Here is a 25,440-nt window from a genome sequence, read left to right as displayed (position 1 = left end):
AGCACAAATTATAGCATCTTGAAACCATCAAAACAAAGGTACAGAAGACATAGCAGGAGTGTCATTAAATGATAAGCTCCTACTGCTGCCTAGGTATTTGGGGTGTCTTCTTCAGCAAATAAGAAGAGTCACCATCTTTCCTTGCTTCTCTGCCACTCCTCATATACACAAAACAACTCAACCACTCTCAGGTCCATGGAGGCTTCTTCTCACCTGCTGGAATGTGTCTCTCTAAGTATGCACATGGCTCACCTCACTTTCCATCCTCCTTGTCCAGACTGTCAACCTAGCCCTCTTCTTTATCCTGATCACCTCCTTTATTTTTATCACATGGCTTATCCTTATCTAGCTGGATATTGGAGAAGGCAATGGCAACCCACTCCAGTACTCTTGCCTGGAAAATCCCGTGGACGGAGGGGCCTGGTGGGCTGCCATCCATGGGGTCGCGCAGAGTTGGACACGACTGAAGCGACTTAGCAGCAGCAGCTGGATATTACATTAGCTTGCTTTTAGGTATGTTTACTATCTCTTCCAGGCTAGAGAGGAAGCTGCATATGACCAGAGACTGTCCTGTTTATCTTTGTAATCACAGAACCTAAAACAGAACTTATTGGCATAGAAAGTGAAGTGAAAGTGTTAGTCACTCAGTTGTGTCCAACTCTCTGCTAATCCATGGACTGTAGCCTGCCAGGCTCCTCTATCCATGGGATTTCCCAGGCAAAGAATCCTGGAGTGGGTTGACAGTAAATATTCAGTAAATACCTACAGTATAAGTGAATGAAGTTTTGACTGAATATACCTCTCCCATAAAGATGCCAAACTTGCTAATACTGCATGTGCTTTATCTGTGCACAGAAATCTTTTCTTCTAGAAGATTTTCTGAGCAAAAGTATGCACTGAGGATGAAACAGGGGCAGGCAGCCAGGAAGTTATCAATCACCTCATCCAAATTCATGCTCATGGGGAATGACACGCTTCCTGAAGATACCAACACCTGTGTTATCAATTCTGTAGAATCACTGACCTGATACCCTCCATCCCCACCTCAGGAGACCCGTCAATCTCACTAGTAATCCATTCCTAAATCGGAGTGCAGGAGACATTTATTTGCATACGAGGCCCATTCATTCCCTCAGCTGGCAATGATGTATGAGTTAAGTCTCTCCTTTTGCCACAAGCATCCTGAGTCCTCTCACTCAGAAAAGAGAAGCCATGGGCAGCAGAGGTTCTCAGCCACAGAGCCACCACACCCCAGGATAAAGAATTCTTTAATGTCTTAGGCATTTCTTACAGTGCTTCCCTCACTCGTCTCCTTTCTCTTAGGCTTTTTGAGGCGAAGAAAAAGGGTGGCGTCACAGCTGCAGGGACGGGAAATTGTGCTGAAGGCCGCACAGGCCCTCACGTGCTCTCACACATGCACTGTAAGAGTGTAGACAGCATGAATGCTCACGGGGAGGATAATGAATGCTCTGTGCCAGTAACCCCACCTCTGGGAGTTGGTTCCTTCCTATTTGGATGCTCTTAGGCAATGTGAGGTGAGGGGGAAATTTGCCTCTACACAGAATTTAAGGGGAGGAGAGCACCAAAAATTTTAGTAACCGAGATAGATTATATTTTAATGCAATATTTTTAAAAATCTATATTAATGCCAAAAAAATCCATGATGAACAAAAATATCAAAATTTTAAAAGAAGGCCACTTACTAACTTGTTGGTCTTGCAAAATTAATATTACCAAACCTCAAGTTTCTTTGATGCCCCAAATGAGAAAGGAATATAGTCAGTTGTCTTGGCCAGGAGGCCATACGGATCAAATCAGAAAATGAATTTGAAGCACCTGATACACAGGAGGCACCCATGGATATTACTGGGCTTTCCTGGTGGCTCAGATGGTAACGAATTTGCCTGCCGTACAGGAGACCTGGGCTCGATTCCTGGGTTGGGGAGAAGATCCCCTGGAGAAGGGAATGGCTACAAACTCCAGTATTCTTGCCTGGGAAATTCCATGGACAGAGGAGCCTGGTGGGCTACAGTCCCTGGGGTCGCCAAGAGTTGGACACAAGTGAGCAACTAACACCTTCACTTCTCACATGGATATTACTATTCACAAGAATTTATTGAACTGTGCTAAGGGTGACATGATGTTTGTCTCTCTTTCTCTCTTTTTTTTTTGCTATCCTGCAATATCTATGAGGAAGATTAATAGTGACAGTTCTTCCAATGTTGTTTACCATCTAAACCTCATTTGCAAACAAACACAATTAAGTATTGACAGGAGCCCTCCATCAGACAAGTTCCCTGAGTCTCTTACGTCCAGCCCATTCCCTGACATGGGCTGAAGTCTCTGTCTTTTTCCTGTGACCTCCACACTTTCTCTTTTGCCTTTCCTTGCTTCCCATTTCTAGAGGGCCAGTCTCAGGTGTTCTCATTCCAAAATGATGATTGCTCCTCCAAGGGTACCGAAGGATAAAAGACACCTTTGCTGGCCTGTTGGGGATGCGCACACTGTGGATTTCTCTGGGTGCTGCTCTGGTCAGGTGTTCAGAGTCTGGTTATCACAGTTCTCCTGCTACCTGAAATGAGGAGTCGTGGTGAGGCCACGGTGTGGATGGAGGGCAGAGTTTTCCAAACTGGAGACCATGACCCAAGAGTGGATCACAAAATCATTCATCACGGAACTGGGAGTGAATCATGGTTGCAATCAATACTAGAAAAATAAAACAATATGCACTATCAGAGTATGCCACACATAATAAGGACGAAATTTTTTGTAGGTCTTTTGTTTCTGTTATATATACACATATGCCAGCTTTTTCACCTGCTATATCGATAAAAAAAAAAAAGAATTTGTGGCCAGCAAGCCATCAGCCCCTGCAGCCACCCCTCAACGGTGTACCTTGAAGGGATTCAGGATGGAAAAAAACCAGGATACTGACCAAAGATAGCTGAGGTGCATATCAAAGGAATGATTTCAATGAGCCGGAGCCTTGCATCTTCCCATACAAAGAAAATCGCTAAATTCCTTAGCTTGAGATACCTGGTTTCCTTTAATTAACAGTAGTCTTTTACTGATCTCTCCATCTGATCTTTGTTGCAAAAACTCCTAGTATGCTAGCTTCTTCCTTAGGAGCAGTCCCTCAGGGCAATCTAAGAGGCTGATTCTCAGGCATAAATCCTTAGGAAGTCTGCCAAATAAAACATAATTCTCAACTTTTAGGTTGTACATTTTTTTTTTCAGTCAACAAATGCAATCTATTCCTTACTGTGAGTCACAGTAAAATGACTTGAAAGCCACCTGTGTATCAGTGAAGAGTTCAGGTGCTATAGTCAAACTCTTTGGGTTTAAATCTTGACCATGCCACTTATTACACGTTCATGCTTAGTCATGCCAGACTCTTTGTGAGTCCGTGGACTGAAGCCCTTCAGGCCTCTCTGTCCATGGGAATTTTCAGGCAGGAATATTGGAATGGGTTGCCGTTTCATCCTCCAGGGGATCTTCCAGACCCAGGGACCAAACCCTTGTCTCTAGTGTCTCCTGCACTGGCAGGCAGATTCTTTACCACTAGTACCACCTGTGAAGCCCTCAACTTGCTATGAGACCTTAGCAATATTTCCCCCCTTCTCTATGCCTCAGTTTCCTCATGTGTAAAATCCATGACTAATACTACCCACTGCGAAGATAGTTGTGAAGATTAAATGATTTAATGCATACAATGTTTGTAGAATAGTGCCAGGCACAGAAATGAGCTATTATATTATTCCTGTCAGCAGCAGCACCTGCATATAATGTATGAACCCTGGGTCGGGAAGAGCCCCTGGGGGAGGGCATGGCAACCCACTTTAGTACCCTTGCCTGGTGAATCCCATGGACAGAGGAGCCTGGCGGGCTGCAGTTCATAGGGTCACAAAGAGTCAGACACGACTGAAGCGACTTAGCACACAAGTATGCACTCACAAAGTGACTGAAGCAGTGCCTGAGACATGATATGGGCTCAATAGTTATTTGTCCTCGTGGAATACACTTTGTTTATCACTGTATTCTACTGTATTCTGTTCTCCTCTGCACACGAGAAGATGACGCTTGCCCATCTCAGTGAAGACAAATAGGACCTTGCAACTAGGTCTGGCCAAGATTGTAGATGGAAGGGACGTGTGCCACTTCCAGGCCTAAACAATTCATCGCTCATTTGTGATTGTTCGGTGCTCTTTGACTCTCCTGAAGCAAACCCTGAAGACTTGGGTTGGGGCAATCTGTGAACGAGGTGGTGGAAGCTCTAGCCTGGGTCCTTGAGGGATTGTGTGACTAGAGCCCACTGCCTCCATTCACCTCAACTAACCTGTGCAGACAGGTCGCATGTAACTTCCGTGTGCTTGATGATCACAGCTTTATGTAGATATAATTCACATGCCATAACATTCACCATTTTAAGTGTACAATTTGGTAGTTTCTCATATATTTACAGAGTTATACCAGATTTCACAGGACCTCGAATGCCAAGCTAAAGAGTTTCAGTTTTATCCTACAGCAATTGGAGAGTTAATAGGAAATTCTTTTAATTGCATAAAAAAAATGTTTACTAATTAAATAATCTGACAAACAGTATTACCCTTACTTTCGGCTTCTTCCTAATTTTATCCATATGTCACATTATTTTTTTCATGTTTGTAACCATGTCCTATCTATGACTTTGTTTTCTGTGGTAACATTAGGGTTATTTCGTATATATTTTTCTCTATATCTAGATTGTCTTCATTCTAAAGATTTGTTAATTTTATTGTTTGGCTGTGGTGGGTCTTCGTTGCTGCACGTGGGCTTTCTCTAGTTGCAGACAGCAGGGGCTACTCTTTGTTGCCACGCGTGGGCTTCTCATTGCAGTGGCTTCTCTTGGTGCAGAGCACAGGCTCTGGGTGTGTGGGCTTCCGTAGCTGCAGCTCTCAGGCTCAGCATTTGCGGCTCTCCAACTCCAGAGCACAGGCTCAGCAGTTGTGGCGCACACGTTAGGGCTTAATTGCTCCGAGGCATGTGGAATCTTCCCAGACCAGGCCCTGAACCAGTGTCACTGCATTGCAAGGTGGATTCTTTACCACTGAGCTACCAGGAAACCCCTGTCTTCCCTTAAGCTACACCGTGTCTCTTGCTGTTGTTGGACATTTATAGTTTTCCATTGTGTGTATAGAACTGTTTTTCAAACATACATGTGTGTGTGTGGACTAGGGTGATTCAAGTGAAATGCCAAGGGTATAAAAATTAAGGAAGTATCCACATTCAGGCTGCAATTTTTCACCTAAGTGCCTCACTTGCCCAGTCCCAGCCCTACACTTATAGCGAGGTGTCTGTGTGCAGGTATGCGTGTTTTCCTTCTAAATTATTCCCTCAGAATGAGATTACTGGTTCTCATGACAGGATTATTGGTTTAGAGTCCTTTAAAGTTCTTATTGCTCTTGCTAGGGATTACTAGAAGGTTTCTTAGAAGAATTCCATTGACGGTTTTTTTAAAACATAATTTTGATATGTGCACCACAGCATTTTACAAAGATTACAGACGTAACAGAGCAGTAAAGTGATTATGACAACAGTATGTCCCCACTGTAGTACAGCCATTGCTATAGAAGATCCACGGGTCTGACTTTTTACATGTGCTAGCCCAGTCAGAATACTCCATTTTTAGCCAGTTATGTCTTCATGCAGTCAACTGTTAAACTCAATCATCAAAGTAACCACAACAAGCCATTCATATTGAATGTATGTCCCTAGCAGATGACCCTTCTGTGTATACCAACCTGCTCACTCCAGGTGTATAATTTCTCTATGAGACTAGCCCTTAGGACAGCAGCCTCTTGCCAACAGAGTCATGCATGAAGAGTGGTATGACTACTGCTATTTTATCACAAACCAGGTTCCTAGCTGTAGGGCTCAAATGAAATTGCTATTATTGGGGGACAAATAGTATCAGAATTTGCCTACCCACAACAGTTTCTGTAAAAGTAAATGGAAAAATCTCTGGCCCAGTCTGTTTTGTACACATTTTTTTCCTGGGGGCGGGGGTGGGGGTGGTGGGGCAGGGCACTTTTTAAAAGGCACTGAAAGGAAAATTACCAGAATGGAATTCAGAAAGGTCTGGGTTCTGAGTCATCCCCAGGCAAATGTAGTTCCCGATCTCACATAATTAGGGGAAATATTAAAGGGAGATAGAGCAGAAAGAGCAAGGTTGAGGTAGAGTATGGTATAATGGAAAGGGGTTGTTTAAAAGAAACCAAAATTGTCCACAAAACTCTTTCAGCAACTTTCCTTTGGTTATCCTGGGAAAGAATGTGTTAGGACTGCCAATTAGGATTGATTAACTCATTACCTGCTGCTGCTAAGTCCCTTCAGTCATGTCCAACTCTTTGCGACCCTATGGACTATATAGCCTACTAGGCTCCTCTGTCCATGGGATTCTCCAGGCAAGAATATTGCAGTGGGTTGCCATGACCTCCTCCAGGGGATCTTTCCCACTCAGGGACTGAACCCACATCTTTTTTGTCTCCTGCTTTGCCGGAAAGTTCTTTACCACTAGCGCCACCTGGGAAGCCCAATTCATCTAACTCCTCCTAATTTGGCATACTTGAAGCTACAATATTAAAGTTATCTTTTCTTTTGTGGGTTTCTGTCTTATTCATCTAGAGAGCTTTGCTAAGTTACTGTGTATGAAATGTGCTGCTTCCATAGAGCCTTACTTTCTAAAGATTCAATGTCCTCTGCGTGTTTTAGATTAAGCTCATCAGGGACTCCTAACCTCAAGAGAGGCTGGCTTTAGGAGAAAGGGTTGCTGAATTACATTATGTACAAACAGCTTACATCTAGGGCGGAGTGTGAAGATAGCCCTAGGAGGCTACATACAGGCTGCTGCTGCTGCTGCTAAATCACTTCAGTCGTGTCTGACTCTGTGTGACCCCATAGACGGCAGCCCACCAGGCTCCTCCGTCCCTGGGATTCTCCAGGCAAGAAGACTGGAGTGGGTTGCTACCTCCTTCTACAGGCTCAGTTCAGTTCAGTTCAGTTGCTCAGTCGTGTCCGAGTCTTTACGACCCCATGAATCACAGCACGGCAGGCCTCCCTGTCCATCACCGACTCCCGGAGTTCACTCAGGCTCACCTAAATCTCAAGCTGATGTTCTGCAACAAGATACAAACCATTTCTCTGGGGTGCACCTTACTAAGAGCAAAGGGCGCTAACTCCAGAAGTAGTAGTCAGTTCAGTTCAGTAGTTCAGTCGTGTCTGACTCTTGGCGACCCATGGACTGCAGCACGCCAGGCCTCCCTGTCCATCGCCAACTCCTGGAGTTTACTCAAACTCATGTCCATTGAGTCGGTGATGCCAGCCAACCATCTCACCAGTGTGTTCCTACAAATTAAAGTCCTGGCTTTGGTCAAATTCCCAAAAAACCATGCTAATAGGCTTGAACAATAAACTTATCCTTTTGCGCTCTCAAAAAAAAAAAAAGGAGAGAGAAAAACCAAAACTCCTTCCCAGGCTATTATTTATGGGAATTCTGTTACTTTTGCTAAAGCATTCGCGTTTCCACGCGCCACAGCTGCTGGCGGAGCTCGCTGCGGGGCGTGGGGGCATGGGTAAACCGCCTACTCAAAAGGAATCCGGAGACGCTAGGACCTAGCAGGAGGCACGTCCTCGCAGAGCCCCCCGGGCTAACAGACGTGCGGCATCCTGAATGCCGGGGCGGCCAATCAGAAGCTGCGCTTGCCGAGCCAGACACCCATCATACCCGCCCCTTCGGCCTGCCTCACCCGCTATTTAAAGAACCGCGCTGAGCCTCCTCGGCACGGTTCTCTGATACCGGTCAGCAGAGCTCAAGCAGTCATGGCCAACCACATCGTGCTCTACACCGGCGCCAAGATGCCCATCTTGGGGCTGGGCACCTGGAAGGTAAGTACTCTGGCGACCGTGCTCCGGGGCTCGCTTAAGTGCTCGGCGCGGCCTGGGGCGGGAAGAGACCGAGAGTGACCCTGAGCAGTGCCCCCCGCGGAGAACACCAGGCCTCGAGGGAGTCACGCTTGGGCTGGTCGGGTACCGGCAGGATCTGGGCCTGAGGTTCGGGAGCCCGGGCGCTGAAGCGGGCGGGGCGCTCGCCTCGGTCTCGGGCCGGGGGACTTACGGTGGGGTGGGGAAGGGGTGCTTGAGAACGGCTCGCGGGTGGCCGACCCCATAACTCCTCGTGCTTGCGATCCGCTGGAATCCGATCTCAGCTGGAAAGGCAACTAGGGGGCGCCGATCGAAGGGAAATTTTCCCATGTCTCCGTCGCTGTGGCTCGGTGGATGAAGGTCTAGGAGGGGCGTTCCCAGAGATGGAGCAAAAAGAGGCGTGGGGCGTGGGGCGCCGGCGTCCCTGCCTAACCGCACCTGCGGGCCCCCGCGTCTTCTTTCTTCGCAATAGTTGATCCTTAACCGTTTCCGGCTTTGCTCCCTCAGGAATAAGGATCCCAAGGTAAGCCTGGAGTCTGCAGGTAATTGAATTAGGCGGCATGAGTGTGCCTAGGACCTTTTTATTTACACTGTCTCCAAACGCGCTGGTCGCTGAACTCCCGGAGGCCGGCGTGCCCCTCGGAGTGTCCTGTGCTGGACGAAGGAATCTGCGCGGGTGCGGGTGGTGAGGGGAGGTTCCCGCCCATGCAAAACTGAGGGCTGGCATCGGTAGTTAAAACTGCCTCCTGAAACCTCGGCACCTCTGGAACCTCTTCACAGCGTCCCCAGGAAAAGGTTACGAGTAAAAATGGTAGTCTTGAGTATCTGACAGTTGGGGAGCACCGAGTGATGTTACGGAAGCCGAAGCAAAACCCCCAAATTTTAAACCGCTTATAAGTTAGCTTGGGGTATTTTGTACATTACATTCCACGGCTATGATTCGGGTTTTCCAGGAATTTTAAATATAGGACTGGGCATTAGCCATTTGCACACTAAGGAAAGAAAAGACTATAGAGATTAAAGGCACCTTGAAATGGTCTGAAAGAGACAGAAGATGGTATTTATCTGTACCCTAAAATCAGCAGCTGAAATCTTGTAAACGTTCACTGTCCTGGAGTTGCCTCCTAGGAAAAGTATTTCTTGGACAAAGGAATCAGTTATATGTGCCTTGTGTTTCCTTCCAAAAATCCAGTGGTGGCTCTAAGGGTGTAATTGAATTATGACCATTGTACCAAGTAAAATTCGGTCTGTCGCAGGTTATTCTCTTGGAATGGATGTGAACAGACACTTTCTTGGCAGTGGCAAATTACAATTTCTGAGGCAGCACACAGACAGACACGTGTGGCTGGAACAAAACCACCACCTCTCTGAGCCTTATAAGTTTGTGGTTTCAAAAACTGGGACCTTAGGTCCATTGTTTCAAAATCAGTACTCTCGGGTTAAATAAGGAGTAAAAGTTGATTTAAAACTAGGGCTTTATCATTTGCTTGAGCTCTTAAAACCTACTCCCAAGGATGTATATTTAGTTAAGATAGCTCTATAAATTGGTGTGTTTAGATCATTCACTCCAGTAAGTTCGTTGAGTGTAAGGGTAGCGACTGACTTGGTCACACACTATTTACAGAACTGCTCACAGAGCCTGGAAATGGTAGGTATCCTGAGGATAACATGTTGAATTAATATGAAGAAGTAAGATAATTTCAGATGTGGGGCAGTGGGTGAGGAGTTGAAGTTGTTTGGAACCTTGTAGAGGCATGGTAGGGGAGGTGACAGGGAGATAAATGGTTTAAGTATGGGCTTGGAGTAGAGTTCCTTCTTTATAAGGAGAAGTATATGAATAGTGTTTGATACCTTTCCCCTGTATGTGTAAAATATATATTTTCACAGATGCCGGACAAAAATGGGGTGACCCAAATACCATTTGCTTATCTTTGTGAGAACTGCGGGAAGCCCTGGGAGTGAGGGCAGTTCTTGGTTCCCATGCATCTTCCGTATCATGGTGGCTCTGTTGTATCCTTCGGACCCTTGGCAGGGCTCTGGGAGTCTCCAGTCAGTTACTTTGAAGGTCCTCAGACTCCCCCTTCCTCTCCTTGGAGGTGACGGTTTCAGTCCACTGGAAGAACACCTATGCCTCCAAGCCCATGTGGCTTAGAGGCCATTTCCCCTTGGCAGGCTTGCCTTCCCCAGTGGACAATAAATAAGCCACGGGTATTGTATTCCCAGGAAGCGGCTAAAACAGATTACTTCTGATGCTGACCAGTGTCCTGTTGCTGATAAATGTGTGGAACTAGCTGGAAACTTTTTGATGGTAAATGGCCATTGTAACTTACCTACATACTCCAAGCCTAGGAGTAGAGGACAGTTTTCTCCGCTGCTTTTCCATCGTCTTCTGCCCACACCCACGAGCCTTTGAGACACTTCCCCCTAAATGTCCCCCACCCAATGAAAATTCAACATCACAGATAGACAGTACATCTGTGTGTGTCCTTTGACCCTTTGACAGGCCACAGAACATTTTATAAGCTAAGTGTTTTTGGTTTTGCCCCCAACAAACTGGTTTTTGCCTCTTTGAGGTTGATGAACACTTCCTTGAGGAGAAAATGCTGAGAAAGAACTCAGGCCAAGCTCTTGCCGGCCTGGGATCCTGGGCTAGAAACGTTGGAGCTAAACCAGTAGCTTGTCTTTCTGTTCACCTGCTTCATCTCCCTGCAGGCCTCCACCTGCAGCTCTTCAAGAGCAAAGATACTTAAATAAGTCCTGCCTGCGCAGGGCCAGCCCTGGGCCACCCCCATTACAACCAAGTGGAGACAGTGGTGTAATTTAGGACAGCTGGAGAGAAAGTTAATCTCAGTTTTCTTGTTGGTTTGTGTTTGTGGCCAGACCTGGTTGTGAGCTTTGGTGTAAAAAAATAGCCAAAATGGACTGTTTTCATGTGATAAGGCAATGAAAAAGATCCTTCTTCGGCAGTCTGCTCTTTATCATATGAAATTATGTTTTACATTATTAAACTGTAGATTTGGGCGTAATTGAACATGAGCCAAATGAGGTTGGCTTATCTGCACCAAGCAATAAAAACACCTCTGTTGAGGTGAAAGACTTTGTCATTCTCTGGATTCTCCCAGATGCGTATTCTATTGGAGTCTTATGAGTGTGGCAGACTTGAAGACTTCTTGGTACAAAATCGATGGATACGGGCATCATGTGTAAGCACAGGGCAGGCAAGCTGGCCCAGCTTGCTCAGGTTTCCCCGGACCTTATTGTCCATTGATTAAACTGGAGCAGGGTATAAACCCTTTCAGTCTCCAGAATATCTTTACGTTCAATATCAGGATACCTTTATTTTGTTTTGTTTTGGGAGGGTTTCTGTTTGTCTGCTTTTGGGCTGTATCACATGACATGTGGGATCTTAGTTCCCTGACCAGGGATCGAACCAGTGCCCCTTTATTGGAAGAGCAGAGTCTTAACCACTGAATCTCAAGGAAGTCTCACCTTTTGGTTATTAAGGTGCTGAATTGCAAACGAGAATGTTATTTGTAAATAGGACAAATCAAGACAGGGACTGTTGCCTAATGCCCATTACTTTGTGTGCTTTTCCAGCAACCCCCAGGAGTTAGTAAACCGCAGCACGTTTTTATAAGCAAAGTTTTATTAGAACACATCTCACTCCTTTACATATTGTTTTTGCAGCAGCAGAGTTGAACAGGTGTGATGAGACTGTTTGGCCCACAAGGCCTAAAATATTTTCTGTCTGGCCACTTAACAGAAAAAGTTTGCAAATTTCTTTTCCAGAAGATTCTAAATAAATTAACTGGAAGTTGGAATACATTTTGAGAAATTAGGTCACAAATGTCTGTTTAGCATACATGTAGTTGAAATGCTTTATATACAATGAGAAGCAGAAAATCATATCATGACATCACTAATATTTTGAACAAAACCGATAATTAAAAAGTAAGGTTAGTTTTTTTTTTTTTAATGTAGGTTGAGCTTCTCTGAAGTGAAGCTGGTTTAATCAGAAGAGGTTAAACAATGCTTTTCAGTGACAACGTTTTTCTGATGTGTTACTTTTCAAGGCCTTAGAGGTTGATGCCCTGTTTCTTTATCAGTTTACATCAGAAGTTATGGTTACCTATTTTTTGCTCCAAGTTTATCATTGGCACACTGTTAAACTTCTTACCCAGGTTTTTTTCCCCTCAAAGTAAAATTTCCTTTATTCCTATCCCCCCTCTTCATTACAAAAGTGATACCTGCTAACTGAAGAAAATATTTTTAAAAAGTCAGAAAGAACACAGTCCTCTCTTTCCAGACATCTGCATGTTAAAACTACAAAGGAGTCAATGTCTGAGATACTGTTTTAGATGGACTTTGTAGCCTGCCAGGTTCCTTTGTCCATGGAATTCTCCAGGCAAGAATACTGGAATGGATTGCCATTCCCTTCTCCAAGTTTGGAGCTGGAGTATTTTTGTTGTTTGTTTGTTTGTTTCTGACTTGCAGAGGGAACAGAGGGAAGGATATTAAGGTAACTAGCAGCACGAGCTCCATGCAGAGCGGAAGATGATTGGGTTTTAAGAGGAGAGGAGAGAGAGAGACACGGATAGTAATTATTCGAATTGGGACTGCCTGGCCTGGTGTGTTACATGAAAAGGAAATAGGCCCAGTTTGTGGAACTGACTGGGGGGTCTCAGGTAGAGACGTGTCAGCGATGTCACTTGGTACCATCAGCTAGAATGTTGTCCAGTTGCTGCTCAAGCTCAGAGCTCTAAGTTCTGAGGGGATGGGCATGGGCAGATGTGCCCAAGTCACAGGACAGATTGGTGGCAGAAGTGAGTTTCAAACATGATTTCGCCTATATGATTTGTATAATTTGGTTACTTATAACTTGAGTGTTTCCTCTACTGGTTTTCTGTGGATTTCCTGTTAGATGTATAGAAACATATTTTCATGACTTATCCTCTTTTCAAAGTCTCAGTCTGGACCCCTGACTTGTGTTTGCAGTTTTCAGTGTGGCCAGGGGGTGAGAAGATGGCGTAATCATGTGTTGGCATTCCCAAGTTTATTGAGCCTTCCCCCCCCCCACCAGATCTTAAAGTGGCTGCTTCATTAGTGATGAGGAAAGTTAGTTTAGCCTCCTTCGGGGGAGGGTTCTGGGTAATTAGTACTGAACGTAGTTTGTGGATTCCAGTACATTTTCATCTCAGAGGATGGTTTTCCAAGCCCGGGTGACTTGTCCTCTCCCTGACCAGTGTCTCCCTTCCTCCAAGGACAGACCTCTGAGCCAAGGCTGGCCCTCAGGTCCTGGTGCCAGGGTTCAAACCCCGACATCTCTTTCTCACTGCTCAATCACGGGCCAGTTTCGTAAACTCCACACCTTCGTTCCCTAATCCAGAGATCACAGATAACCAGGGTTGTGGTGGAGATGCAATTCAGTGATATACTAAAAACTAGTGAAGACTGATCCATAATAAGTGGGAGCTGTTGTTATTTTCTCTCCGAGCCATTGTGCGCTGCACACCACGTGGGTCAGATTCCATTTGTGATAGGACCTGCCCTGGCACAAGCCTTCTAGTAACCTCATGCCTGTCCCCGGGCTGGCCCTGGCCTGCCCAGCACAGGTGAGAGCCGTTGTCCCCACTGCACACAGGGCTGGAGGCCCCACACAGCCTTCCCTCCCATTACTGCGAAGGTGTCTCTGGAGAGGGGAAGCCAGCATGTAGTATCCGTTTGCTGTAGTCCTCTTATGGATTGCCACAGCTTGTACGTATTGAATTTGTAAAGGCCCAACAGTCCTTGCTTCTGCTTCTCATTGTCCTTTGAAAGCAGTTTGGACTCAGCTTCTCAGCACATGCTTCCCAACTAATCAGTCTTCTCTGTCCGGGCAAGGGTCAGGGAGCCACAGCTTCTTGGTGACCTCTTGTAGGTCATTTCTGTCCTTGGCTCATCTACACAAGCATCATAAGAACTTTTTTTTTTTTTCCCAGTTTTGGGTCAATTGTTCAGCAGCCTTGATTATCCTACTCGGCACTCTTTTGGTCCCAAGGAACCAAATAACCAATTTAATCTTAAGCAGGAAAGAAAATGTGTTGGGGGTGGGGAGTCACTGACTTAGAGGATGTCAGGAGTACCAGATCCAGGGCTATGAAGCACGTGACCAGGAGCTATCTCTCCTCCACTCTTCATCTGCCCCTCAAACCCCACTTCCGTCTAGCACCTCCTGGCACACGTGCTCCCCGCACAGAGTCGCCAGCAGAATGAAACCGTGTCCTGAGAGTGCCAGCTGAAGTCCAAAGGTGGAATCTTGTGGGCCTGCTGGGATTACATCTCGGGCCCTGTACCAGTCACTGTGGCAGATGCAGTGCGTGGCCAGGCCTCGGAAAGGTGCCTGCCCTCTGCCCGGGGTTGAGGGCAGTGAGCTGCTAGGCCAGCACAGTACAGGGCCCCACAGAGAAAGTCCAGCCAGGGTACCTTCAAGCCTGAAGAAAGTTGATGGCATGCTGGAGTCCCCTTCCTGGGTCTCCACATTCCACCTGGCTCTCTCTCCTGGGAAGGGGTGTGCCCTGCTCTCATCAGCGACAGGGGGCCCCAGGGACGCTGTGGCATTTCTGGCTATGCTGAGGTTCCCTGCCCTGTTCTTCTCACCGTGAAGGGCGGGGAAGACTGCAGGAACAGCTTGGGTCCTTCGGGGACCTAGGCGATGGCCAGGTCGTCTGAAGATGTCTGATGTCACACCCGAGGTCAGCATTGCCTGTCTGCCCACCCTGCTCCCTCCATGGTGGCGAGCGAGCTCATGGCTCGGTCTTGCATTCCTCCGCCTTCCTCTGTTCGCAACAGCTGATATCAAAACAGCAGATGTCTGCAGCTGCTCATGGCCCCCGGGGAGTTCCCTGCTCATTCTTTTCTACCCCAGCTCTCCGGAGGAACGCGCCCTATTCACCCAACAGTCCCATGCATGTGTTTGTTTTCCACCTCTCTGGTCCAAACAGGAGTGTCGTGCGGATGGTGTGTGCGCAGTCAGGCTGGGTGCTGGATGGCGGGGTGCTTCTGTGCCTTCCTGCTCACCCAGATGCGCACATGGTCCAAGCAGGGGCAGCGTTCAGTCTTTATGCAGCTCTGACCACAAACCATATGGTGGTCTTCCATGAATCCCATTTCCCCCTCCTGTCAACTCCTTTCTGTCCGCTAAGTGCCTTTGAGCGGCCACCTCCCGCCTCCACCTCTTAAAGCAGATTCCTGCACAGTGAGATTTGAGCACAAGCCTTTGAACCTGCAGCAGTCATTTTTGACTTTGATACTCCCCAAACTGCATAAAAACAAGTGATGACCAATACCAGAATCCACTTGTAAAAGGATAAAATAAGTCATAGGCATTCATTGACGAAACTCGTGAACCAAACAGTAATTGGAATGAATATTTAACAGTGATTTTGAAGTATTTTGAGTTGTTTGAAAGCAGTGGTTTCCCTCATTATCTTAGGAACCTAATAGATTGAGATAGTGGGGGCTATTGTTTATACAGTTCACTTTAGTCGCTCAGTCATGTCCAACTCTTTACGACTCCATGGACTGCAGCACTCCAGGCTTTCCTGTCCATCACCAACTCCCAGAGCTTGCTTAAACTCATGTCCATCAAGTTGGTGATGCCATCCAAGCATTTCATCCTCTGTTGTCCCCTTCTCCTCCCGCCTTCAATCTTTCCCAGCATCAGGATCTTTTCCAGTGAGTCAGTTCTTTGCATCAGGTGGTCAAAGTATTGGAGCTTCAGCTTTAGCATCAGTCCTTCCAATGAATATTCAGGACTGATTTCCTTTAGGATGGACTGGTTGGATCTCCTTGCAGTCCAAGGGACTCTCAAGAGTCTTCTCTACCACCACAGTGATTTGTTAATCAACAGATGCTGAACAAACAAGGAAGCGAGGGGCTTTGGCCCATCTAGTTAAGGTGATCTGTGCTGCTAGTAAAGGGTGGTCAGATTTTCCTAAAGTGAAGCACTGTGGCATCTCACCTCGGGTGGCCTGGCTTTGCGGGGGCCTTGAAGGAACAAGAGCCGCTGAGAAGCCTGGGTTCCCTTCCTCCTGGCTTCTGTGCAGACTGTGTTTTGTTTCATTTTTGGTCTTATCCCCTTGTCTTCCATTTCCTGTTTCTTTCAGTCCCCTCCAGGCAAAGTGACAGAGGCTGTGAAGGTGGCAATCGACCTTGGGTACCGTCACATTGACTGTGCCCACGTGTACCAGAATGAGAACGAGGTGGGTTTGGCCCTCCAGGCAAAGCTGCAGGAGAAAGTGGTGAAGCGTGAGGACCTCTTCATCGTCAGCAAGGTACCCCACCCTGCAGGGGAGCCTAAGGGAGGGTTCTCGTCCATGTTCATCTAGGGCAGCATCCGTTTAGGGGCCAAGACCACACTCTGGGGTCTCTGAACATGGCTAGGGTTATCACCCAGCAGGCGGTTCTTCCTGGGTAAAGGTGTTGACTCAAGGCCACACCCAAGGCCATGTGGGCTCCAGGGCTCGCCTGTCTGTTGGTTGGTCATTCCACTGGGACCCATTGGCTGGAGCCCCTTGCTGATGAGGCTGAGGCTATGGGTTAGCATCCCCTTTCCAGAGGGTTATCTCTGAGGACAGGACTTGGTTCCCCTCTGCAGATCGAGCTCTCTTGGTGGTATCCAAGAGATACCGGGTGGGAGGGTGAGGCTGGCCCCACGAAGACCAGCCTGGTGGGAACTATGTTCAGGGCCTGGGGCTGGCTTGCCAACCTGCCCATTCCATTTTGTGCCTTCAGTTTGGTCCTCCTGAAAGGGTTTCTTGACCTGATTATCCTCCCTTCCTTTGGGAAGGTAGGATTCACGTGTGCAATAGAATCTCTGTCCCCACCGTTGACAGCATCACGGTGAAGTCTGTGGGTTGTGGGTGCGGAAAGCGAGTCCCCTGTCCCCGAGCCATCTGGCTTCCGGCCTGCGGGCTAAGACGTGTTCCCTCCCCGGCTTCAGCTGTGGTGCACGTATCACGACAAGGACCTGGTGAAAGGTGCCTGCCAGAAGACGCTCAGCGACCTGAAGCTGGACTACCTGGACCTCTACCTCATCCACTGGCCCACAGGCTTCAAGGTAGGGGCTCAGCGGTCTCCAGTGGCATCGCCCTCTGCTGTTAGCAGGTCGCGAGCGGGTAGACCCTCTGTGTGTGTCCCTGCCGCTGCACTTGAGGTGCGGTCCCTAGACCAGCAGCAGTGGCCTCGCCTTGGAGCTTGTTAGAAGTCCGCCTCGGGCCCCACCCAGCCCTCTGACCCAAACCAAGGGTGGCTCACGTGCACGTTTCAGAGTTGGAGGAGCACCACTCTTTGTTATTTGGTAATTGGGTAATTTCAACCTTTGCAACAGTGAACACAGCTGAGGTGACACTCCTGCCCATAAGGCAGCGTCATCAGCTGCCACCACTCCCCACCACTTCAGGCACCTTCACATACACACACACACACATATATACACACGCACACACATATATACACACACACACACACATACACACACGCACACATATACACACGCACACACATATATATACACACACACACATACATACACACACATATATATACACACGCCTGCACCCTGCATTTAATGCATGCGTTTTCCCGTATTCCATACACATGACATCCTGTGGAAGCTTGATAAACCTCGGCAACCTACCTCTTGACACAAAAGAACTCTAGAGTTATTCCATCCTTAGCCTCCATTCTAGCCACAGGCTCAGTTTTCTGCTTCATCAACCAGTGTGAAAGCATGTGGGTTTTACCCTGAAGCTCTTATTTTATTGCACTGTGGTGTATCTGGGCCTGACTTACATCCTTTGTTTTTTTCACAATAAGCTGGCAAGGCTCAGCGAGGTGGTGGTTTTGTAGGCTTGGGTCTAGCCAGAACATGGGCCCTGGGTCCCCTGCTATCCACACACCCCCATCCATGGCAGGCTTCATCTCACTGACCAAGAATTGTCCATCTCCACACAATGGTCAGTGCCCACCCATCTGATAGAAAAGGGGTCTAGAGGCTTCAGGAGCTGTCTGCTATTTCTTTTTCCCAATGATATGAATTTGCCCTTGATTATCCTCTGCAAACAGACAGCTGTTACAGCTTAGAGTAATTGTTTTAGAACTTTGCTTTCCACAGTGCGTCTGCCCCAGCAGATCTCTGCAGGTCTGTGATTGTTTTTGATTGTTACTGCAGCCTGGGAAGGACTTCTTCCCATTGGATGAGGACGGCAACGTGATTCCCAGTGAGAAAGATTTCGTGGATACCTGGACGGTAAGGCGGCCCCTGGCTTGGCCTCCCCTTTCTTGCTGGCTCCCCGGCCTCCTCGTAAGGGACCAGGCGTGAATGATCTGCTCCACCATTTCTTTCACCATGATTGTTATTCTGTCACTGCTGTGGCTCTTCCTGCCTCATTAAAGCCATCCTGGCTTTTGTCTTGATGCCTCTTGTCTTCCCAAAGATCTGACTTGCTTGCACTGAATAATAAGGGCATGACCTGTTAAGCTGGCTGGTACAAAAGGTGCTTCTGGTCCTTGTCCTTCTGGGCACATGTCAGCAGCAAGCAGACCCTCTTTGGTTTCTAGGCCATGGAAGAGCTGGTGGACGAAGGGCTGGTGAAAGCTATTGGAGTCTCCAACTTCAACCATCTCCAAGTGGAGAAGATCTTAAACAAACCTGGCTTAAAATACAAGCCGGCGGTTAACCAGGTAATGTCAGCAGGGGAGCTGGTGTGCATGGGAGACTGTTCTGTGACACTCTGATGCTAGCACTTCCTTGTTATCCACACCACCTGGTGTGGATAACACCCTGAGTTATGGCTCAGAAAAGACAGTGCCACATCTGATTGAAACTTGCAGGAGAGAAAGGGTTTTGAGCCTGGCTTGTGATGACTCAGAGTCTTGAGACGAGCTGTGTGCAGACATTGACATCCTCAGACATGTCACAGTTGATAAATGGCCAAAGCCAGAAAAAAACCTCGAGGCCCATGGCCATGGTAACAAGACTAGGATCCTTAATGTCAAGAACACTAGCTGGGAAGCAAGAGTTGTCACCACCCAGCCAGGAGATGGGACGTGGGTTGCCCATAACTTTCTGTCTGGAGGGAGGGGTCTTAGCCAGGGAGGACTTCCGGTGTGGCCCGTGCCCATGGGCAGCATCAACCCTCCTGTGTGTATCTGCAGATCGAGTGCCACCCATACCTCACTCAGGAGAAGTTAATCCAGTACTGCAACTCCAAAGGCATTGTGGTGACTGCCTATAGTCCCCTTGGCTCTCCTGACAGGCCCTGGTGAGTCTCCATGGGGTCATGTTCTCTTATCTGTTCGCAGAGATTAGAAATGGCTGAAAAAGGAAAATTCAGCATCAAGGAGAGTGCTTCCGAGGTGATCAGCAGATCTCCTGGGAGCCTCCTGTTGGGTTTCCTGGTTGGCATTTTTAGTAGCAGGATGCCTCCTTTTTTCCTCAAAGGGTTGTGAGTTTATAACTGAGCTCTGAGGAGAAGACTGGTGGGCTGCCCTCTGAGGTCAATGGGCCTTAGGATTAGGGTCATGGCTGCCTTGAGCAGTGGTGACGGTGGTCGCTCACGCAGACCATCTTGCTGTCTATCTCCAGGGCCAAGCCGGAGGACCCTTCCATACTGGAGGACCCCAGGATCAAAGCGATTGCAGACAAGTACAATAAAACCACAGCCCAGGTACGGCCGTTTCCAGGCTCTCGTGACTGTTCCCAGAACTTCCTGCATTTGTGGTGGTTCCCGTTAGCCTGGAGGAGCAAGCCCAGTCAGCCCTCCCCAGACGTATGGCTTGGGTCCTGAAGCATGGTAGAAAGGGCACAGAGGACCGTTAGAAGACCATATGGGGCTGGGGATGATCAGACCTGCCCCGCTACCTCTGAAGGCTACTTTGAGGGTCCACACTCGCCCTTGTTCGGGAAAGCCCATCTTTGCTTGCAGAAGGGCTCAGCTGTGTGCTCCCAAAGGCTAGCAGGAGCTCCTAGACAGGGAGTAACATACAGAGAGACACGGAGGCTGAGAGCTGGGCTGGGGGACTGAGCGCCTCCCTTCCTCCTTGCAGGGTGTGAGGCATCACCCCTGAGCTGGACTCCTCACTGTGAAGTTCTGGGGTTTCTCTCTTAGGGTGTGGGCCAGGCTGGGGGTCAGATTGGGCGAGTGGAAAGTGCAGAGCTCCTGATGGACGTACGCCCTTGACATCTCTTTGCACAGGTGCTGATCCGATTCCCCATACAGAGGAACCTGATCGTGATCCCCAAGTCAGTGACACCTGAACGCATTGCTGAGAACTTCCAGGTAAGCCCTGGTTGGTCGCCCCGGGGCCCCCTCGGTGGAGGAGGGGCCAGCTTTTTACCAGGCCTCTGGATGGTCAAGTGTGGGCCCCCCGCCGTCTCCGCTCAGACAGGGAGCCCACTGTAGACACAGGACACTGGTTCCTCGTGGGTGGCAGTGCTGTGCCAGGGTGGGCCCTGGGCCTCATTGTACGCACACACACCTGTGCTGGGACTTGTCATTTGCCTGAGAAATGTTGCTCTTGAGTGATGCTGCCCGGATTTGCATCAGGGCTCAGTTTCCCCATCTGTAAAATTGATAACCTATTTCAAGGGTTATCACGAAGATGAAATAAGATGCACACAGCACCTGGTGCACTCAGGAAACACTGCCGTGCTGACAGCTCCGTGGCCTGCAGAGACCTTGCAGGGCTCCAGTGAGGTGTCCTGTGCGGTCCTCTGGGCACCTGCCAGAGCCGAGGAGGCCTTCTGACTCCACAGCCCCTCCTGCCCACCTGCCTGCCTCCCACACCAGTGTCGGGGGCCGGGCCAGGAGACGAGCTCACCAGGAGGGTCCCAGTGCCAGTGCCCCCTGAGCCTCTGCTCACCCTGAGGCAAGCAGCTCTCAGTCTTCACCCAAGCCCTGGTTCCTGTGACTCTGTTTCCAGGGAGAGCAACTGATCACTCCTGTTCCACTGGTCGGAGGCTGTGGCTGTAACACCAGCTGCTGTCCGCCTGGGGCCTGGGCAGGGTGGAGGAGATAGATAAAGTGATAAAACAGCATGAGAACCACATATTCTGCTAGAGATGGATTTTTTTGTTTCCTGTTTTATTTTTTCAAAGCGTTGGAAAAATTTTCATTAAAAATTTTTTTTAAAGACCCACTTTTGTTATTTTTCAAACCTATTTACTTTTAATTGGAGGATGTGTTAGTTGCTCAGCCGTTTCCGACCCTTTCTGACCCTTTGCGACCCAATGAAAGTAGCCTCCTACATTCCTCTGTCCATAGGATTTTCCAGGCAAGAATACTGGAGTGGGTAGCCATGCCCTTCTCCAGGGGATCTTCCCGACCCAGGGATCGATACTTGGTCTCCCACACTGCAAGCAGATTCTTTACCATCTGAGCCATCAGGGAAGCCCAGTTGGAGGATACTTGCTTTACAATATTGTGTTGGTCTCTGCCACACATCAGTCATAGGTGTACATACATCCCCCTCCCTCATTTTTAAGCTTCCAGGCCACATGGCATGTGGGATCTTAGCTTCCTGACTAGGGATCAAACCCTCGCCCCCTGCAGTGGAAGCACAGAGTCTAAACCACTGGCCTGCCAGGGAATTCCCTGGGCAGAGGTTTTGAAGTGAACTGAATAGGAAAAAAAAGAAGTATCATTTTGCCTGGAGGATCTGGAAGGCAAAGGTCTGTTTTCATCGTTCGTATCATACCCAGACAAAACATGTGCATTCTGAGTGGCCATGTAATAAACTTTCTCTGAGTTTAGTCTACCTTCCTGCTCCTCTGCATAGCAGGCAACATCTCACCAGTGGTCCTGCCTGGAGCTGATCATATGCTTTCATATTCTGTGTTGGATTTTGTTGATGCTAAGTCATGTCTGACTGTTTTGCGACCCCATGGTCTGTAGCCCCCCAGGCTCCTTTGTCCATGGGATTCTCCAAGCAAGAATACTGGAGTGGGTTGCCATTTCCTTCTCCCGGGGATCTTTCCGACCCAGGGATCGAACCTGAGTCTCCTGCATGGGCAGGCAGATTCTTTGCCACTGAGTCACCAGGGAAGCCCTTACCTGTGTTGGATAGCTATTTACAGAGCTTTACCAGATTGTGGTTTCTGTTTTGTTTTCTTTTTAGGTCTTTGACTTTGAACTGGACAAGGAGGATATGAACACCTTGCTGAGCTACAACAGGGACTGGAGGGCCTGTGCCTTGGTGAGGTGAGTGCCGGGAGAGCCCCTGGAGGGATGCAGACGAAAGAATAACTGCCGGAGGCCTTACCACCCAGGTCCTGCTCATGCAGCAGCTTTGGCTTGTTCATGTTACCTGGCCTTCTCCGTGTGCAGCAGGGAGCATTTACAGCATGTCAGCTGAGCTGCACTCAGCTCCGGGGAAATGCCCGGCGCCCTGCCCTAGTCTCTCCTCACCCTGTGCACTGTTGGCCTAACCTGCAGTAACCTGGGGGCCAAACAGCTCCTTTTTTTTTTTTAAGCTGGGGTATAGTTGCTTCATAATATTACATTAGTTTCTGCTGTACAAGGAAGTAAATCAGCTATGTCTATATAGATCCCCTCCCTCCTACCCTGTCCCACCCATCTAGATATATTAACTTTTCCTTTTCAAAATTAAGTGGCTCATATGAAACCAGATGATTCCAGGTGGCTCCTGCCCCACCTTCCTGGAAGAATTTCCCCGTGACTCTTTATCCATAAGGACTCATGAGAGGGTTTTGGTCGGAAGACTATGTGCTCGGGGCCCACCAGCACCCCAGCTCTGACACTGGAGCCACTAGACCCCTCCAGTAGACATGAGCTGGTTCCTTGTGTTCCCTCTGATTTGTAGTTTGGAAGGAGATGACAAGGAAGTAGGGTTTGGTTTTATTTTCTTTTTCCTTTTCGTTCTACTACATTAACTCAGGAAAGTTTAAAACACATTTCCTGCTTTCAAGGAGACTCTCCCCATTTTACACGGAGACTAAGAACTTGCCTGTCCCTGTTTGTGTTGTCCGACCTCACCGTTCTTCTCTGTCCCCTCTGGTAGTTACCATCCTAAGCAGAGTTTGAGCGTTCCCTCAGGCCAGCCCGGGTGCTAGCTGTCTTTCCAGCCCTTTCTCTCCCTCCAGCTCCTAGCTGGCACCCCTGGTGGTCCCCCTACTCCTCCGGCAGGTGTCCCCAGGTTTGCTTCTTGATTAATTAACAACTCTCGCCTGTGAGCGTGTGGCTGCCACACTATGGCCACAGGCGAGTTTACCACTGGCCCTCTCTGAGGTCCCTGTATGTGTTAATGGCACTGACCCTTTAGACATTAAAGTCTTGTTTGATCTAGTGGGCAAAGGAGAGAGACAAGAGAAGTGAATCAGTCACCAGGTTCCATCCTTGTTCTCCTTTGAGAACCGCTCATCATTCAGTTTCCTTTCTCCTTCCAGCTGCTGACACAGCATGTGGCAGGGCAGCTGCTGGAGGCCACTGATGTGTAATGGATTAGGAAAGAGCTGTTTTCCCCAAGCAGGGTTCACCCTGAGGCCTTTCACACTCCTCCCAGCCAGGCTTTCCAACACTATATACCTCCAACACAGGCCATAAGACCGTGAACCTTGGCAAACAACTCTTGTATCTTTCCACCCCCAGCTCAACATCCAGCCTGTCCCTTCTCCCTGTGTTTCCTATAGCAAATCTTGAGTTGTTCACTTCAGCTCCCACTGGCCCTGGGAGACTTCTGGAGATGACAGTGGCCTCTTGCCCCCTGTGTTCCAAGCACTTGCTGTGTTATGTGTGTTCTGTGTATCTGTGAGTCTGCTTTGTTTTTTAATTGGTGGAAAATCGTTTTACAATTTTGTGTTGGTTTGTGCAGTACACCAGTAAGAATCAGTCATAGTTTTGTGTGTATATATATATCCCTTCCCTCGAGGCTCCCTGCCCTCCCCCAACCCCACCTCTCCAGGTCATCACAGAGCGCCAGGCTGGGCTCCCTGTATTATTTTGCAACTTCCTACTGACTTTTTGTTATACACATGATAGTATATATATATGTCAGTGCTACTTTCTCCGTTCGTTCCACCCTCACTTTCCTCCGCTGTACCCACAAATCCATGTTCTACCAGGTTCATCAGTTCCGTTTTTCTAGATTCCGTGTATACGCATTAATGTACAACACTCAAGACATCATTTCTATTTGAAATTGGTTACGGTAGCAGTCTCAGCCAGGAAAGGCTAATGTGTTCCTGTTTCCTCCTGACAGCTGTGCCTCCCACAGGGATTACCCCTTCCACGAGGAGTTCTGAAGGCGTTCTGAAGCTGCGGGCGCCTGCCCTTGCCCAGGTGACCCGCCGTCTCCCACCTCACTCTTCTTGTGTGTAGCGTAATTTGGCCCGTGTCCCTCAGTGGTGGGTCAGCAACTTCTAGACAAACCCGCGAGGGCTCGGCCAGCTTGGTGTCGGGTCCAAAGAGCAGAATCAGTAGATTAGTAGAAGTCTCTTCAGTTTTCCTTTGCCCTTCTAGTCTGGGGATCTGGGGAACATGCAACCCAAATACTCTTTTCTAAATTGAATTCACAAAATCAGAATAGTGCCTCTAACAGTGGGGTTTTGATTGCTTGGAACTGTAATCCTTTCAGCTAGGCTTTTCTTTGCCTCAAATAAAAAGTGCTCTTATGAGTTTGATGTTGTCTGTTTTGTTTCCGTTTGTTGAAACAGTACACTGCCTTCTGTGCCCCTCGACCTTCCTCCCCAGATACCATACAGCTCAGCTCCACAACAGGAGGAAAGACTTGGCATCTTAGCACTTAGGACCTCAGTACCACATCCACTTGGCTTTAGGGGGCTGGACATCTGACTGCACATCAGACACCCGGGGGGCTTTGAACGCGAGCATGCTGGTCCTCATCCCTGGAAACTTATCTGATTGGTGCAGGTGTAGCCAGGACATCAGGAGTTTGCAGGACCCCAAGGTGACCCTTGTGCAGCCAAGCTGAGAGCCAAAGCTCTAGGACCGCACCAGGACACAAACCCGTTTGTAATTTCACAGATTTACTTGGTTTTTTCTCCTACTTGTGAAGGCCAAAGTCCTGTGGTTACTAAACAGCACCATTCATGAGAGACTGCTCTCAGGAAGCTCCTTGTCTGGGGCAGAGGGAAGAAAAGCAGCAATAATTGGTAGCTGGGGCCACTATAACAAAAAACCAGAGACTGGGTGGTTTAATGTATTTCTCACAGTTCTAGAGGTCTGAAGTCAGAAATCAGGGTGCCAGCGTGGTTGAGTTCTTATGAGGGCCCTCTATGGCAAGTAGATGGCTACCTTCTCACTATATCTTCCCGTGATAGAAATGAAAGAAAGCTTTCAGGAGAGCCAACTCATTGGAAAAGACCCTGATGCTGGGAAAGATTTAAGGCAGGAGGAGAAGGGGACAACAGAGGATGAGATGGTTGGATGGCATCATTGACTAAATGGACATGAATTTGAGCAA

General features: G+C 48.3%; 1 protein-coding gene across 2 annotated transcripts; it reads left to right on the top strand.

The window, feature by feature from the left end:
* Window positions 1-7,831: 7,831 nt before the first annotated feature.
* On the top strand, window positions 7,832-24,636 carry AKR1B1 (aldo-keto reductase family 1, member B1 (aldose reductase)). Of its 2 annotated transcripts, none has more exon segments than NM_001012519.1 (10): window positions 7,832-7,923; window positions 16,104-16,271; window positions 16,940-17,056; window positions 18,170-18,247; window positions 18,559-18,681; window positions 19,156-19,262; window positions 19,586-19,667; window positions 20,196-20,279; window positions 22,117-22,199; window positions 24,217-24,636. In NM_001012519.1, coding segments are annotated over 10 exon segments (951 nt in total). In that variant the 5' UTR covers window positions 7,832-7,857; the 3' UTR covers window positions 24,260-24,636.
* Window positions 24,637-25,440: the final 804 nt, after the last annotated feature.

The sequence above is a fragment of the Bos taurus genome, chromosome 4 (assembly GCF_002263795.3).
Source record: "Bos taurus isolate L1 Dominette 01449 registration number 42190680 breed Hereford chromosome 4, ARS-UCD2.0, whole genome shotgun sequence".
NCBI classification, from domain to species: Eukaryota; Metazoa; Chordata; class Mammalia; order Artiodactyla; family Bovidae; genus Bos; species Bos taurus.
Note: the sequence above shows the minus strand (reverse complement) of the source record. Positions and strands in the feature narration are given on the sequence as shown.